A 17735-nucleotide genomic window follows, 5' to 3' on the forward strand; every position below is an offset into this window, starting at 1 on the left:
TATTACAGACAAGGAGAGTCTTATCAGCGTGTGATCTTAAGTATTTGGCGTCATTGGAATGAGTGTGAGTATTAAAGACAATACTCACATTATTAAGTGTTATTAAAGACAACAAACAAAGCCAGACAATAAAATAGAGCGTTCCTCGTATGTATTCAATGCAAGGCCAGAAACACACGAAGATCGGACAGGAAACAACATGGCGTCCACAGACCACGTGACCATTTTTTTTTTTTACAGACTCATGTCGCAACTCTCTCTATACAGGGACTCTAACCCACTCCCCCCCCCCCCCCCCATCTGTGTGACCCACTCCCCCCACATCTGTGTGTCTGTGACCCACTCCCCCCCCCCATCTGTGTGACCCACTCCCCCCACATCTGTGACCCACTCCCCCCCCCCCATCTGTGTGACCCACTCCCCCCCCCCCATCCATCTGTGTGTGACCTACTCCCCCATGTGTGTGTGTGATCCACTCCCCCGTGTGTGTGTGACCCACTCCCCCGTAAAACAATGTGCAGCATCAAACTCAAGATGTCGAAATGTCACACACGTCCATGCCCATGGGATTCCCATGGGTGACGCCACTAGTAAGTTATATTATGCCTCGCAAGAACCGAGATACTCTTCCACCATGCTAAAATTCTCAGCTGAGGTCATTGCCTCATGTTTCCAAATGTGAGTTTGCAAAGCAATACAATAAGTGCACGTCTGCCACTGATGCAATGCGTCTCTATAACCAGTTATCTGGAGCTCATTTTGCCGAACTTGGAAGGATGACAGGCTGTCAACCCCACCTGGCGTTAATTCAATGGGATTCGAACTCAGGACTTTAGGATCCCAAGCCCGCCGCCCTAACTATTAGGCCAACACCAGGTATAAGAAAGCAAGTGATGTAACTTCATGTCTTGGAACCTCCAAGAAGACCAAACCACTTGTTACCTGAACTCCAAGTAGGAATTTGTAATTTGTTCACGGTGCTGGTGATCGCTCACCTATTCTTTGCGAAGGGCACCAAAATATCTTAAGCATTAACCAAATAATGCAAGCAGACATGATGCCCAGTTTGGACATCCATTAGAAGAATGGTGCACAGATTGATGTATTGCCTATTGTTAACGATACGGAGGATAGAAAGGCAAATGTGAAAGAGAAATGGTGCAGAAGCTCATTCGAAGAATTCTGCTTTATTCAGACAATGCTCCGGCAGACAATGCCGGTGTAGTTCGACAAAGTAGAATAAAATGTAGTTCTTTCCCACTTTTACCCCATCCATCCAATTTTGTCCTCAACTGTACAGCATTACATGGGACACCACATCGCTCATGGCGCGCCGAAGTCAGCCAGCCATGCGTGGAGATTTCCATGGATACCAAAGGAGGAGAGTTTGGTGAGCAGAGCGGGGTGCCAGACCTTATCGAAGGCACGTGATATGTCAAGGGAGACAGCTCTAATTTCCTGTTTGGCATTGAGGACCTCCATCCATTGCTGAGAAAGCAGAAGCAGCATGTCCAGAGTAGAGTGACCAGGTCTGAAACCAAATTGATGATCAGAGATCAAGCCATTGGAGAAGAGGAAAGATTTCATATCTGAAGCAATGATGGATTCCATGACTTTGCTGATAATTGGGAGAAGGCTGATTGGTCTGTAGTTGCTAGGATCTGTTTTTGCACCTTTTTTGTGCAAAGCGGTGATGTTGGCTGATTTCCAAGCAGATGGAAGATGACCTTGAGCAAAAGAGAGGGTGAAGAGAACAGAGAGAGGGAGTGAAAGAGCGGAAGAACAGGATTTTAGGACCCGTGGGCTGATGCCATCAGGTCCAGTTGCAGAATCAGAGTCGAGGGTTGACAGAAACTTTTCCACCTTGTCAGGAGGAAAGGACACAGAGTCCAGGAGCAGCTGGGTACGACTGGGTACGGTGGGTACAGAGGGATGGGATTTAGGGAGTTTCACCAGAAGTGGGTTGATGATGGACCGAGTGTGCCCTGCATAAAGCTGGAGTGGATGGGGCAAAGCACAAAAAGAGTAGCGGGTGCAAGACCACAAAGGAGGTGGGAGAAGACCAAGAGGCCACGGCCCTGTCTGCAATAGGAAAGTGATTGCCCCATACACTCAGCTTATCGTGGGAGATTTCAATAATCTTTAAGGCCTGGGATTCCACAGTGTGAAGCTGAACAAGGCTTGATGTCGGTGCACCAGCCCAGAGGCGTGATCAACATCAAGCTGCGGATGAAGTCCTTATAGGTGGACAGGACTTCAGGTGTGCCAAGGAACGACTTTGTACGATGGAGGATGTCTGGCCTTGAAACAAATTTTGAATTGTGGTTTGCCCAGAAAGATCATGGCTGATAGTGATACCCAGGAGTTTGAATGACTGAGCTTCCCCAAGAAGATTATTAAGGAAGTAGATGGAGGTGCCAGATGGTCATTTCGGAGATAGTGTGTGTGAAATTTGTCATTTTTGAAAGACGTGCCAAATGTTTGACCAGCTGGCAATTTCATCAAAGTCTGAAGAGAGGGAAGACGCTGTAAGCAAGTGGAGAAAGGCATGTTAAATCATTTTTAAAACATGACTTTTGTTTGTTAGATGTTTTTATTTCCACTGGCACATTAAATGTACATAAATAGTATGTCACTCAATGATTGAACAGCATCTGAATGGATAAAGTAATCCAAAATGTATACAAAAACAAGTCAACACAAATTATGGATACAATCGTCTGGAATATTCTTTAACTTCTATAAAACACAAGAATAACCCAGATGCACAGAAATTACAATCGCAACAAGGAGAGAGAAAGAAAGAGAGGTCTAGAGAGAATATAGTAAGCTGCAATCATTGATGTGCTTGATCCTATAGTGCGGTTGCGATAGCAAGTGGAGAAAGGCACGCTAAATCCTTTTTAAAACACGGCTTTTGTTTGTTACATTTTTTATTTCCAATGGCACAAATAACACAAGAATAACCCATATGTGCAGAAATTGCGATTACAACAAAGTTCGACTTCTTAAGAGAGTGTCCGTTTAAATGCTACTGTTTTTTGCCACTTCCTGTGGAGTTCAACGGTGATTTGTGGGTAAGTGGATGAAAGAGGAAAAAGTGAGAAAACACAATGATGGCAGCCAGTTATTCATCCATCTCCTTTTCGAGACAAGACAATTCCTCCACCAGTGTATCCCAGCTCTGCATGAAGACATCAACGGACAGCCTCATATCTGAAAAGAAGTGGTCGACGTGATTTGTCAGCTTGAAGCTCAGAGTCTACGGGAGAGAGGGAAAATCACCCTGATGGTGAAAAGAACAGAAAAAGGCAAAGGACAACTTGAGCAAGGAATTGCATGCTCGTAGCAGTCACAGTTTGATGCATGGGTTATATGGTTTCGCTCCTTGGAATAATTCTCACAGCGCAACTGGGTTGTTACGGAAAGCTGCCAAGTTTCCATCTGTGGGTACAGTAAGGCCCTTAGTTATGAACATCTGAGTTATGAACGAGGCAGTTATGAACAAAATCCTATTAAATAATACTGAAAAATATGCTCCGATGGACGTAAATGCACGGTATAAACGAACGGCTGACCTACTTGGTTTTCTCAGATTCCTCTGCGTGTACCCTGTGAGTCCTAGCAACAACTACCACCACCACCAGCATTAGGCGCCATCTTGCTGACGAGATTCCCTGTTGTCTTCCAGCGTCTCGCATTTTTCCCCTTTATCAACATTTCAGAGAAGCGCAAGAGTGATGCAGTTAACGCTAGTGCACCCAAAAAGCGTAGAAACCCGAGTATGGAGGTCAAATTGGACACAAGGCATTCAGAGAAGGGTGAAACAATATGTCACATCGACCGTGCCTTGGACATGAACCACTCTACCGTAGGGACGATTTTGAAGGACAAGGTGAGAATTCTTAAACATGCGAAGGCATCAGCACCCATGCAGTCCACAATAATAACTAACAAAAACGAAGCAATTTGATCACTGACATGAATAAATTACTGACTGTAGGGATCGAGGATCAGACCCAGCGCCGTGTGCCGCATGCTCATTCAGGAAAAGGCTAAACGCCTCTACGCCGACTTAAAGGCCAAGCTCGGTTAAAGTGAAGGTGAAGTGTTTGCAGCCAGTTGTGGCTGGTTTCAATGTTTCAGGAATCAGGCTAATATGCACAACGTAAAAGTGACTGGTGAGGCTGCCAGTGTGAATGTTGAAGCAGCTAGTATTTTCCACAAGTCTCCGGATGACATAATACAAGGTGGGTTTACTGCACAGTACGTATTTAATGCAGTCAAGACAGGTTTATTTTGGGGAAAATGCCATACCATACACTGCTAAGGAAGAGTCGACCATGCCAGGATTTAAAGCAGCCAAATAAAGGTCAACTCTACTGCTTGGTGGAAATGCATTTGGAAACTGCAAGCTTAAACCACTGCTGGTGCATCATGCAGAACACATTCACATTATCAAAGGGATTGCCAAGACCTCTCTCCCTGTCATCTGGAAGGCTAACCCAAAGACCTGGATAATTTTGGTATTGTTTGAGGACTGGTTTTATCATCATTTTGTGCCAGAAGTGGAAAAGTACTGTGCAGCCAATATAGTCAGGTTCACTATGTTTTTTCGTTCAAAATCATGGTAGATTAGCAAACCTATACATTTTTGGAAACGTTATTACATCGAAAATCTGAAAATCAATGTTTACATTTGCGGTGATACCTGTATGGCCGCCATTTTGGATTTTCAAAATGGCCACCATAAAAATACATATTTTGCTCTATTTCTGCCTCTAATTACCCAAAAAACTTTTTAAAATATACTAAGCCTATGTTTTCAGGTACAAGGAATCCATTGGTGACATAATCAGACTTCTGACTGTAACAGTTCTTTCTTTTTTCAGGAAATATGCATCCAGGGAGCAGCCATTGATACAAAACAAATTCCGTTAATATATTTATTTTACATATTAACTATCTTGGTGGAGGTGTTTATGGTGGTTGTTCTTCTTGTGTATTTTCAGTGCATAACTCATCATGAGTGAAGATCCTGATGGAAGCAAGTTGTCTTTGGGCACGTCCAAGGAATCTGTAGACTGGAAACTGTGCATCATTTGCCAGGAGAAAAACACTAACAAAGGGACAGTTGTTCTAAATCCCAGGACAGAATCCTACCAGAGGTTACTGGACATAGTGGCCGACAGAGCCAGCCTGCAGGATGGAGAACATGTTGCTATCCAAAGACGTCTCCAGGACTGCACAAAACAAACGATGCTCGAAGCGAAAACAACGTGGCATCGAAGCTGCTATTCTGACGCCACTAATCAGATATCCTTGCAGCGCGCCAGGGAACGCTTTGAACATTCCATGTCCACAGGAAGGTATGCTGTCAAAAAACGTGGCCATAAGAGAACAAGCTCAGAAATGGAAGCAAACACACCAACCACATCAACGACATTCACACGATCTGCAACAGAACCTTTGTCGAAAGATCAATGTTTCTTCTGTCAAGTGGATGACGGCCAGCGTCTCTTCACTGTCCGAACCGGAAACTCTGGGAATGCACTTAGGCAAGCGATACAAATTACCCAAGACCCGGTCCTGATGACAAGGTTAAACAATGCAATCTCACCAAGTGATGCCCATGCAATCGATGTGAGATACCACAAGCTGTGCTGGACGAATCATGTGTTTCGTGTCCTCAGGGATGATGTCAGAAACCAAGCCAGGCCCATGACGGCAGACCTACCAATGCAGATGCCATGCTTGATTGAGTTGATCAATATTGTAGACATTCAAACTAAAAAAAAAAGCGTATCTTCCCATGGATGCCATTGAGACAACATACATCTCGATGCTGGGAGGTAGTGATGAGGCAGAGAAGCACACACCGACGTTGACTTGACAATGGCTGAAGGACAAGTGCTCTCAGAGTTGCCAAGTGTAACGTCTGTGAGACAGAAAGACAGACGGAAGCCTTCTGTTCTTTTTTGCCCTGAAGCCTGCGAGGAAGATATGGTCCACACATCTATGATGCAAGACCATGCAAGTGAAATGGATAACGCAAAGATGCTCTACAAAACAGCTAAGCTAATACGCAGACGCATTACAGACTTCACCGAGGAGAAGAAGCAGATCGATACAGTCACAGTAGCAAGCACAAAAGAAGATGTTCCAACTGCGTTGTACAGCCTGATACGATGGATTTTGGTAGGACCCGAAGAAGAGCTACAGACAGATGAGCAGGACAGTCGACCGATCAGCACTGACCATAAGTCAGAACATAATGTATGCTTTCAAGACCCGAAGGCAGGTGCAACACAAACCCAAGCAAGCACTGGACACATTCCGGACACAGTGTGTATGAGAAAATCCACAGGTTCTAGGGTTGGCACTTAGTGTTCACCATGACACCAGAAACAAGAAGTTGGTGCACCTCCTCCACACACAGAACTATTGTGTACCTTATGGCGGTGCCCTGCTCCTGGAAACATCAATTGCCAATGCTGTTGTAGAAAATACAAGAGAGTTCAATGGCCTGTATGTACCACCGTTCCTCAAGAAAGGGTCGTTTGTGTTCTTTGCTATTGACAACAATGACTTTGCAGAGGACACAGCTGATGGGAAAGGAACCACACATGGGACAATCACTGCTGTGTATGAAAAGGCAAATGCTACTGGAGAAACCATCGCACCCAGCCTGGAACTTCGTGAGGCAAAGAACCTATCGGTTCTTCCGTATCATGTTCCCATCAAGCCATGCAGCAAACCAAAGCCTGGGCCAGACAGGAGAGCGAACGAGTTTGAGGTCGACAACACAGGTGTTCCTGCATCATATGAACCGACCACCCTAGGTTGGGTCATAGCTTCTGCTCTTTCTAGAGCAAAGGAGAATGGAGAACCGAGCCAAATCCCAGGTTGGGCAGGATTCAAATCACTAGTTTGGCCAATCTCTGACCCATGTTGGTGCACTACCACTGCTGCCAGAAGTTGCACACGAGTGGTCTACGATGCTGACTGTGATCCTGCAAGCGTCCGAATTGAAGACGTTGGTCGTTGGTGAAGAATTCCCAACAGTGATTACATTCGACATGGCCTTGTACGAGAAGGCAGTGCAGTTGCTGGATGCAAGACTTGATCTGAAAGGAGCAGTTGTCCCCAGACTGGGTGAGTTACATACTGTGATGGCTGCGCTGAGAGCTCTAGGAACCTCCATAGAAAACTCCGGGATAGATGATGCATGGATTGAGGCTGATGTATACGGCTCTGCCACAACGAGACAGATCCTCAAGTGCGCCCACAACAAGAGAACCCTTCGGGCACACATCCATACTTACATGGCTCTATATGAACTTGTCCTGGAACAATTCTTCACAGAGAAGCCCAACCTTAAAGCCTTCTGCTTGAAACCAGCAGATCAGGTCCACGAAGCTTGTGCAAAATCAGCAGCTGACAGAAGCACGAGTCCAGAAATCGTGACTATGGCCAAGGACGAGCTACTGCACACCCTCACCAACGAAGATGTCATTCAACAGCTGAAAACGTGGGAAGCACAGAAATCTTCAAACGTGATGTTCAAGTCCTTGATGAACTACATCCATCGAGTTGAAAACATCTTGTACTTTGTCGAGGCATCCAGGAGTTCAGATCTCGTTCTCCACCTGCAAGGAGGGGAGGCACTAAGCAAGCTATTCTTTGCCATGGATCGAATAAAATACAAGCATCTCTGGCCACGGTACATCGCAGACATGCATGAGTTGAAGACAAGTCATCCAAGAACCTGGCGTGAACTTCAAGACGGGAACATATCTGTCACCAAGAGTGTCATCCCATTTGTCTCTATTGGAGCAGATCACGCATGCGAACAACTCAACAGGATGATGAAGATCCACTCTGGGTTAATTGGCATTTCCAATAATGCCAACGCTCGTTAACGGTTCTTCTTGGCCACACCAGAGATGTCACGTCTTTCAGGAGAATTCAAAGAGCAATTCGATGTTGCTGTCGACAAGCCACAAGAGCATCATCATTTACAACCAAGTGCCATCAAGAAAGAGCATGAAAACGTTGACCGGATAAAGGCTGCCATACTGAGTCATGGCAATCCATTCGCTGCTGAAGGTGACCAGCTCTACAACTTCATCACACAGGCATATGTTCCACAAGAGTATGTCCCACAGATTCTGAATATCGACGACACCGGCCAGAAGCTCTATGTGGATTACGTTGCAGAACGCATCAATGGAGATGTCAGTTTGTGGGCACCAGTCAAGAAGCAGAATAACAAAATGTACATGTCAGGAAACAAAAAGCAAACAGTCAAGATCCGTGACCAGTCAGTCGATCTGAAAGAAACGAAAGACCTGCATGGTCGGTTGATGGTACTAGCCACATCAAGCCATGACATCGATCAGAAGAATGCGATTGGGAACTATGAGTTCACTCTTACCCCCAGAGCACTGTTTGCACCTGATGGCTCGATCCTTCCATGCAGTGATAAGTCAAAGCTGATCCATAGCCTCGAGAACTTCAGTAAAACGAATGAAAATCATACTGATGCACAAGCAGCAGAATCAACAGAACAGACTGATGATATTGCCGATGCAGTAACTCCATTTCCAGGACCATCTACGAGTCAGAGAATCGCTGTTGTTGATGGAATGGTGCTCGTCCAGAAGATGACAACGAAACCAGCGACAATCACCACAGTCAAAGATCTCGGCCAGCATTTCAATGACCGCCTCATGACCTTGACAGCAGGATCCGATGAGATTATCCTGGTCTTCGACACATACAAGGCAGACTCCTTAAAACAGAAAACCAGAGAAAAACGACGACAAGGCAAAGACCCTGTTCAATACCAGATTGCGGATGATACAAACATCAAACATATACCAATTGGCCGCTTCCTATCTCATGAAAAGACTAAAGCTGATCTAACAGTGTACCTTGCTGAGGCAACACTCAAGTATAACGCAAACTCTCCAAAGTTAATCATCACGTCAGCAGCAGGCCACATTAGAAGCAACCGGAGCATGCAGTTTGACCCAAACAACCATGAGGAAGCTGACACACTGATGATCAGCTTAGCAGCGGCAGCATCACAACGTTGTCCCGAAGCACAGTTAGTCTTCTTCACCCCGGATACAGACGTCCTGGTTCTAGCTATTGCAGCCTATGACAAGCTCTGCAAAAACACATCGATGACGATGGTATCAGGAACCGTGGAGGTAGGGCCAATGTGGAGAGCGCTAGGAAGAGAAAAGGCAACAGCATTACCTATATTCCATGCATTTACTGGAGCAGACAATGTTGGTCGATTCTCAGGAGTGAGTAAAACGAAGTGGTTTCAACACTACATCAAGGCTGAAAGTGACGTAGTCAGAGCACTGATGAAACTACCGGAGGATGGTGACCTAACGCATGAGGTATTAGAAAAATTGGCCAGCTTTGTATGCTTAGTGTATTGCCCAAAAGGTATTCAGATCGCAAGTATTCCTGACCGAAGATGGCATCTGTTTTGCAAACATCTGGCAGAAAGTAACAAGTTGCCTCCAACAACTGGTGCACTTGAGGAGCACATGGAATGTGTGCGAGTACAGAGTAGAGTTTGGTGCCAAGCCACTGTCATGTGGCAACAGCTGTTTGACCCACTCAAACCTGGCTACCATCAGGACGAGAAAGGCCATATACTCCCCATCACCACCAAGGTTCTACCAGCTCCACAGGCCATTGCCGAGTTAGTCAGATGTCAATGTAAAGCCAATTGCTCAACCCAGCGGTGCTCATGCAGAAGAAATGACTTAACTTGCACCGACCTTTGCTTGTGTGGAACGGACTGTGAAAACGATGCGGACTATATTGTCGGATACGACACACAGGACAGTGATGACGAACTCTAAATGGCATATTCTGTAATCGTGTATGTTTGATGCCATTGACTGCCTGTGTATATTTTGTCATTGACTGCCTGTGTAGATGTGAAGTTATACTGACTGCATGTGTATATATGATTTTGCTGACTGCCTGTGTATGTTTGGTGATATGAATTATTGTGACACATTTTGATGTTATTAACTGCCTGTACAAAATGATAACATGTATTTGATTATGCAACTTATCGCGAATATAAAGACAGTATTTTGCAATTCAAAACCTTTGATTCGTGTCTTACCATTCCCCATAGCACTAATTTGATACTTTCATTGGATTCCTTGTCCCTGAAAATATAGGTTTAGTATATTTTAAAAAGTTTTTAGGGTAATTAGAGGCAGAAATAGAACAAAATATGTATTTTATAGTGGCCATTTTGAAAATCCAAAATGGCCGCCATACAGGTATCTCTCCAAATGTAAACATTGATTTTTAGTTTCCTTATGCTATAACCTTTCCAAAAATGTATAGGTTTGCTAATCTACCATGATTTTGAACGAAATATAATTTATTGACATAGTGAACCTGACTAATAATTTGCTCTTCAAGATATTACTTATATTGGATGATGCTCCTGGCCACCCTCCATTCCTTGCCGATCTTCATCCAAACTTATGGTCGTTTACATGCCTGGCAAAACAACCTCCCTCATCCAACTGATGGAACAGGATACAATTACATCACTCAAGGTGTATGCCTATGCAAGACCTTTGCACACGCAGTCAAGGCAGGTGAGAATAGTAAATCCCTGAAGGAGTTCTGAAAGGTTATAACATTTACAATGCCGTCAAAAACATTGCAGCATCCTGGGATGAAGCAAAGGAGACAAACACAATACGAAAAAGGTTAGCCCACAATTTCCAAATAACTTTAAGGGGTTTGTGTCATTCTCTTTAAGAGGTTTGTGGGCACGGAACGATATCGGCGCTGCTCACAATTACGCAGCTGAGCAACATATACCAAAAAAAAGTTAGTTGCAAATGTCGAGTACCATGGGAAGAAGAAAATGTAATAGAAAGCATGCAGCACTGAAAACTGCACACATTGCAAAGTCTGCAAATAGTCAGGTTCATTATGTTCAGATTTATAATTTCGTTCTTTTTTTGTGGAGATTAGCAAACCTATACATTTTTGGAAAGCTTATAGCACCAGGAATCCGAAAAACCATGTTTCCATTTGCGCAAATTTTTCTTTGGCGGCCATATTGGATTTTCAAAATGGCCACCATCGGAAACCTATTTTTCGCGATATCTCAACATCCGAACCACCTAGAGTGCTGATTCCAACACCTATACCCACATTTTTGGGGATGAGGAATCACATGAAGCCATCTAAAATAATCTACACCTACCCTGGGATACCAGGTGGCAGCCTACAGCGGATTTTCAAGATGGCCACTTTCAGGAAACATGTTTTTTTCTGAATATGTATACCACATTGAGTGATGTTTCGCCTCAGTACAGTCATAGTCATAAATGGGATCATTTCAACATGTTCAGTTCATGTACATGGAAAGTCATTATATCAGACCTAATAGTTCATTTAAAATAAACCTCATGAAGCTCACAATTACTTACCTGTTGTCGTTTTATATATTTGCAGGTCTTGAGAGAAGATGAGTGAAGTTACGACTCAGCCCACACAGTGGCAGCACTGCATAATTTGTCAAACCGCTTCAGCAAAATATGGAACGCTTGTCCAGCAGCCCAAACCGGACTCGTTTGAACACTTGCTACAAACCCTTAATGATAGAGCAGCCTACCATGATGGAAAATATGTTAAAATTCACAGTCGCTTAAAGGATGAAACAAGTGAAAGTCTGCAATTCAATAATGCAGTTTGGCATCGTATCTGTTATTCAAATGCAACCAACAAAGAGAATGTACAACGTGCCAAAGACCGCCATCAATATCACATTTCAGCCGGCTCCTACACAGAGAAAAAACGTGGACAAAAGCGAAAAAGCACAGAACTGGACGAACCATCAACTTCCACCACCAGTCCGTTTACACGTTCTGCAACAGCTCCATTCATTAAGGAACATTGCTTTTTCTGCCAGGAAGATAACGAGCAAAAATTGTACACATTGAGAACAGAAAACGGTGGGAAAGCATTACACGATGCTGTGGAGCTGTCTGGAAATCTCACCCTGCAAACTAGGTTAAACACATCCATCTCACCCACTGATGCACATGCAATCGATGTTCAATACCACAAGTCATGTTGGACAACAAATGTATTCCATGTGTTACGTACCAAGGATAACAAGGGAACAACAGAGAGAGGTCATCCGTTTCAAACATCATGTTTGATTGAGTTGATTAGCCTTGTCGACTGTCAAACTCAGAATAAACAATACTTATCCATGGCACATATTGAAACAACATACATCAACTTGCTTGGTGGCACAGATGCATTGGCGCACCACTTCCCTGCATATAGTAGACACTGGCTCAAGGAGAGAATTCTTCTAGAACTACCACACGTCTGTTAGGCAAAAGGACAGGAGAAAACCTTCTGTTCTTTACTCCCCAGATGCATGCGAATCCGATATGGTTCAGTCTGCCATGATAGAAAGTGAAGTAGACGATCTGAATATTATCTATAAAGCAGCAAAGGCATTGCGCAGAATTATCAAGAACTTCCACCAACAGGAAAACTCATCCGATGCTATACAGGTCACTAGCAGCACAGATGATGTTCCAGCAGCACTCCACGCAATGATCAGATGGGTTATGGTGGGGCCAACAGAAACACTAGAAACTGAAAAACGAACCACTCACGTTAACAGAGAAGTACTCACTGTTAGTCAGATGCTATTGGGTGGATTCAAATCTGACAAGCAAGTGAACTATAGGCCCAAAACTGATTCTGCGACCTTCCGATCAACCAAATCACAAGAAACTCCACAGTCTCTAGGATTAGCCTTGGCAGTTCACCATGACACAAGAAACAAGAAACTCCTGGAAAGTCTCTGCTCTCAAGGTTACTGTGTCTCGTACAGTCGTGTTATGCACCTCGAAACAGCCCTAGCAAATGCCATTGTGGAAAACACCCTGAAGTTCCAAGGACTTTATGTTCCTCCATTTTTGAAGAAGGGAACTTTTGTGTTTTTTGCAGCTGATAACACAGACTTTGCTGAAGACAGCGTGGATGGCAAAGGGACAACCCATGGAACAATCATTGCTGTTTATCAAAAACGTGACACTCAAGGAGAAACATTGGCGCCACAACTGAGCATAGCTGACACTACCAGTTTGTCAGTGACCCCATACCAGGTTCCTATGCTTCATTGTGACAAGCCGGTGCCGAAAACCATAAAGAGAACAGACACATTCCACATCAGCAAGGATGGTATATCACCAGCGTATCACCTTACACATCTAGGATGGTTGGTTGCTTCTATGATCACCAGAATGCAGAAATCAAACAGCACATATATACCTGGTTGGGCAGGATACCACTCATTGCTGTCGGGTAGTCACAGTTTGACACAAGTCGGAGTCTTACCCCTTCTACCTGAAGTAGCACACGAGTGGTCGACTCTTCTGACCGTCATCTCTCAGACAACTCAGCTAAAGAACTTAGTTGTTGGTACAAGCCACCCTACAGTCATTTCCTGGGATATGGCCCTCTATGAAAAGGTGATAAGGCTGCTGGATGCAAGGCCAGACCTGAAAGGTACCGTTGTACCTCGGCTTGGTGAGCTGCATGTGGTCATGGCTGCTTTGAGAGCCCTGGGTACTTCCATTGAGAACTCAGGTATTGATAACTCGTGGATAGAGGCCGACCTCTACGGACCTTCAACAACAAGGCAGATCCTGAGATGTTCGCATTACAAACGCACTCTCCGTGCTCATATTTATTCATATATAGCACTTTATGAAATGGCGCTGGACCTGTTCTTCAAAGATTATCCACAGTTGAAAGCCGTTTGCTCAGATATGTCAGAAGAAATAGACGAGGCATGTTCAGAAAAGGACAAGTTCACCAAAGCCACAAGTGTGAAAGAAGCCAACACAAAACTGTTGAATGTCATCACTACAGCTGATGTTGTGAACATATTCAAGACTTGGGAAACAGAACAATCCAAAAAAGCCATGTTCAAGTCCTTGATGAATTACCTGCATCGAGTGGAGACAATTCTGTTCTTTGTGGAAGCTTCTCGGGACGCAGATCTCAAACTCCACCTCGAATCTGGTGAGGCACTCAGCAAGCTATTTTTCTCCATGGATCGTATCAAATACAAACGTCTTTGGCCGCGATACATAGCAGATATGTATGACCTGAGGAAGACGCATCCGGCCACATACAGGGAACTCGAGAATGGAAATATCTCAGTAACGAAATCTAGCATCCCCTTTGTATCAATCGGTGCAGACCACGCTTGTGAACAGGAAAACAGAGCAATGAAGGTTCATTCTGGACTTCCAGGCATCTCCAATAATGCCAATGCAAGGCAGAGATTCTTTATGGCCTCTCCAGAATTGTCACGGCTGACCAGAGAATTCAAAGATCAGTTCGACACCAAAACAGACAAAGTGACAGAACACCACGAACTTAGTCCGAGGGCAGTGAATCTGAACAATACAGCGGTTGAAAAGATCAAGGCTGCTATCATGAGTCATGGCAATCCATTTACCACAGAAGGAAATAGCATATACAACTTGATCACACATGCCTATGTCCCAGAGGAGCACACGTCACAAATCCTGAATATCGACAACATTGGTCAACACTTGTACGAAGAGTATGTTGACGAAAGAATCAACGGAACAGTCAGCTTATTTGCACCCGTGAAAAAAGAAAACAACACGATGTACTTGTCTGGTGTGAAGAAGACCAAGATCATGCTCAGGGACAAGTCAGTCGACTTGAAGGAAACAAAAGACTTGTATGGAAGGCTGATTATATTGACAAAATCAAGCCGTGATGTTGACCAGAAAGACGCAATAGGCAACTACGAATTCACCCTTACACCTCGCGCCTTGTTCGCACCAAACGGTGACCTGCTTCCTTGCCTTGACAAGTCAAAGTTATTCCATCTCCTTGTGAAACATGGAGACTTAGCTCCGGGTGACTTAGCTCCGACCTCAAGTCCTCAAGCTCAAGTCCATAACTCTGCAGCTATGAAAATAGCAGTAGTCGACGCCATGGTTCTTGTACAGAAATTGTCGACAAAACCAGCTGCAACAGTAACCGTTGAAGATCTCAGTGTCAGCTTTAATACCAGATTGATGTCACTGACAAGACATTTTGACGAAGTTATCCTCGTGTTTGATACTTACAAGGCCGATTCGTTGAAGCAAAGCACAAGACAAAAAAGACGAGGGGGGCACAATCCAGTCCAGTACCAAGTGAAGGACAATACCAAGATCCAACACATCACCATGAAGCGGTTCTTGTCACACGCTCAGACAAAGTCAGATTTGGCAGAATATCTGGCTGAGAAAACGTTGGAGTACAACAGAGATGCCTCCAAGCTGATAATTATATGTGCAGCAGGAAAGGCCAAGAGTAACAAAGGCATGCATTTTGAAGACAATAATCATGGAGGCAGACACTCTGATGATTCACCAAGCAGTGCTGGCAACTCGCCGCAATCCCAACGCAGAACAGCTTACCTTCTTCTCTCCTGATACGGATGTCCTGGTCTTGGTCATAGCTAACTATGATGTTCTGCTCAAAAACACTGCTGTCTCCCTTGTGTCGGGCCTTGTGCAAGTACAACCAATCTGGAACAATCTTGGCGTCGAAAAGGCCAAGGCATTGCCAGCATTCCACACATTCACAGGAGCAGACAATACTGGACGGTTTTCGCGAATAGGCAAAACAACATGGTTTGAAGCTTTCGTCAGAGCCGATAGTGACGTGATACAGGCCATGAGAATGCTCGGTGATGCTGCAGATGTGACCGCAGATCAGATGTCCAACTTGGCAAGATTTGTATGTGCAGTGTACGTACCAAAGGGAATATGTATCAACAGCATTCCGGAGTTGCGCTGGTATCTCTTCTGTAAACACATGACTGAAAGTCACAAGTTACCTCCAACGCTAGGGGCTCTAAATCAGCATGTTGATCGTGTACATCTTCAGGCAAGGGTATGGGCTCAGGCTACTATCGCACATCAAGTGTTCCTGGATCCACAGCAACATGGCTACTTCAAGGACAACGATGGGGAATTGAAACCACTAATGACAGATGTACCACCAGCACCGAAAGCAATACTTGAGATGGTCAGATGTCAGTGCAAAGGAGACTGCTCATCGAGACGGTGTTCGTGCCGTGCCAATGACTTGGCATGCACAGACTTGTGTTTGTGCAGCTCCGAATGTGAAAACGACGATGACTGTCAACCTGTTCTCTGCTCTGACGACAGTGATGAGGACATTTGAAAACCTATGAGGACAAAATGTTGATGAATGTTGACAAAGATAAAATTTCATCTATGGGAAATATTCTATGTTCAAATAAAAGTAATTATTACATGTATAATTATGGATTGTATAGCCTCATCTCTATATACTTACCTCTTGAATACATAAATCACCTGTTTAGGATATATGAGGGATGTGGTTTCATAATTATGATCCGTGTGCCACAATGTAGCGAAACATCACTCAATGTGGTATACATATTCAGAAAAAAACATGTTTCCTGAAAGTGGCCATCTTGAAAATCCGCTGTAGGCTGCCACCTGGTATCCCAGGGTAGGTGTAGATTATTTTAGATGGCTTCATGTGATTCCTCATCCCCAAAAATGTGGGTATAGGTGTTGGAATCAGCACTCTAGGTGGTTCGGATGTTGAGATATCGTGAAAAATAGGTTTCCGATGGTGGCCATTTTGAAAATCCAATATGGCCGCCAAAGAAAAATTTGCGCAAATGGAAACATGGTTTTTCGGATTCCTGGTGCTATCAGCTTTCCAAAAATGTATAGTTTTGCTAATCTCCACAAAAAATGAACGAAATTACATAACAAACCTGACTAAAATGGAACCAAAACTAATATGGCGTATTCACCAGACTACTGAGGGCATCACTCAGCATTTCATTAAGAGCACACTGGACTAATGAACATCTGTATGAAAGAAGATCCCGAGAGTATCGGAGTCACTACTCCAGAAACGTCTCGGGTTTAGTGGGTACTGCTGGAGGTGATCGAGAGATGGCCAAGATGGTAGTCTTCTGGGAACCTTCTTATTCTCTGTAGTGTCCGATCGAGATCGACATGATGATGATGATGATGATGATGATGATGATGATGATGATGATGATGATGATGATGATGATGATGATGCACACTGTGGAGGATGTGAATGGGAAGGTGGTTGCACCATGCACCAGGCACGCAGCTTCAACTGGACATCGATGCTGATGATGTTGCCAAGTTGCTGATTTCTCATTCTCAAGAGCTCTCCAAGGACCTCATTGAACTGGAGGCCTTAAAGGTTGCTGAAGAAGGTACAACTCCAGTGGAGGAGGTCACTGAGGTTCCAGCACCCAAGAGGTTCACCATCAATAATTTGGCAGAAGCCTTAAACCACATCAAAAATGGCATGGTAACCTTGGAGGATCAGGATCTGAACGCCTCAAGATTCACCAAGGTGTGTCAGAGAGTAAATGAAAATCTTACCTGCTGCAGGAAGATTTATGAAGACAAGCCTGCCAGAATTCAGGTCACTCTTAAGTACTTTAAGATAGGTGCAACAGAGCCAGATACAGATGACCCAGAGCTAGAGTCTCCACCAGCAGCAACCTCTTCAGCTCAGGAGCAAGAGCCAGAGGCACCACCAGCGGCAACCTCTTCAGC

General features: G+C 44.4%; 1 protein-coding gene across 1 annotated transcript in view; it reads right to left on the bottom strand.

Moving 5' to 3' along the window:
* Positions 1 to 2574: 2574 nt before the first annotated feature.
* NUF2 (NUF2 component of NDC80 kinetochore complex) overlaps positions 2575 to 17735 on the bottom strand; it is a 114588-nt gene continuing 99427 nt past the window's right edge. The window contains exon 15 of the mRNA XM_078781525.1: positions 2575 to 3262. Within this exon, the coding sequence (XP_078637651.1) occupies positions 3128 to 3262 (135 nt within the window). The 3' untranslated portion in view covers positions 2575 to 3127. The remainder of the gene's footprint in view (positions 3263 to 17735) is intronic.

Source organism: Myxine glutinosa, chromosome 1 (genome assembly GCF_964187855.1).
Source record: "Myxine glutinosa chromosome 1, kmMyxGlut1.1, whole genome shotgun sequence".
NCBI classification, from domain to species: domain Eukaryota; kingdom Metazoa; phylum Chordata; class Myxini; order Myxiniformes; family Myxinidae; genus Myxine; species Myxine glutinosa.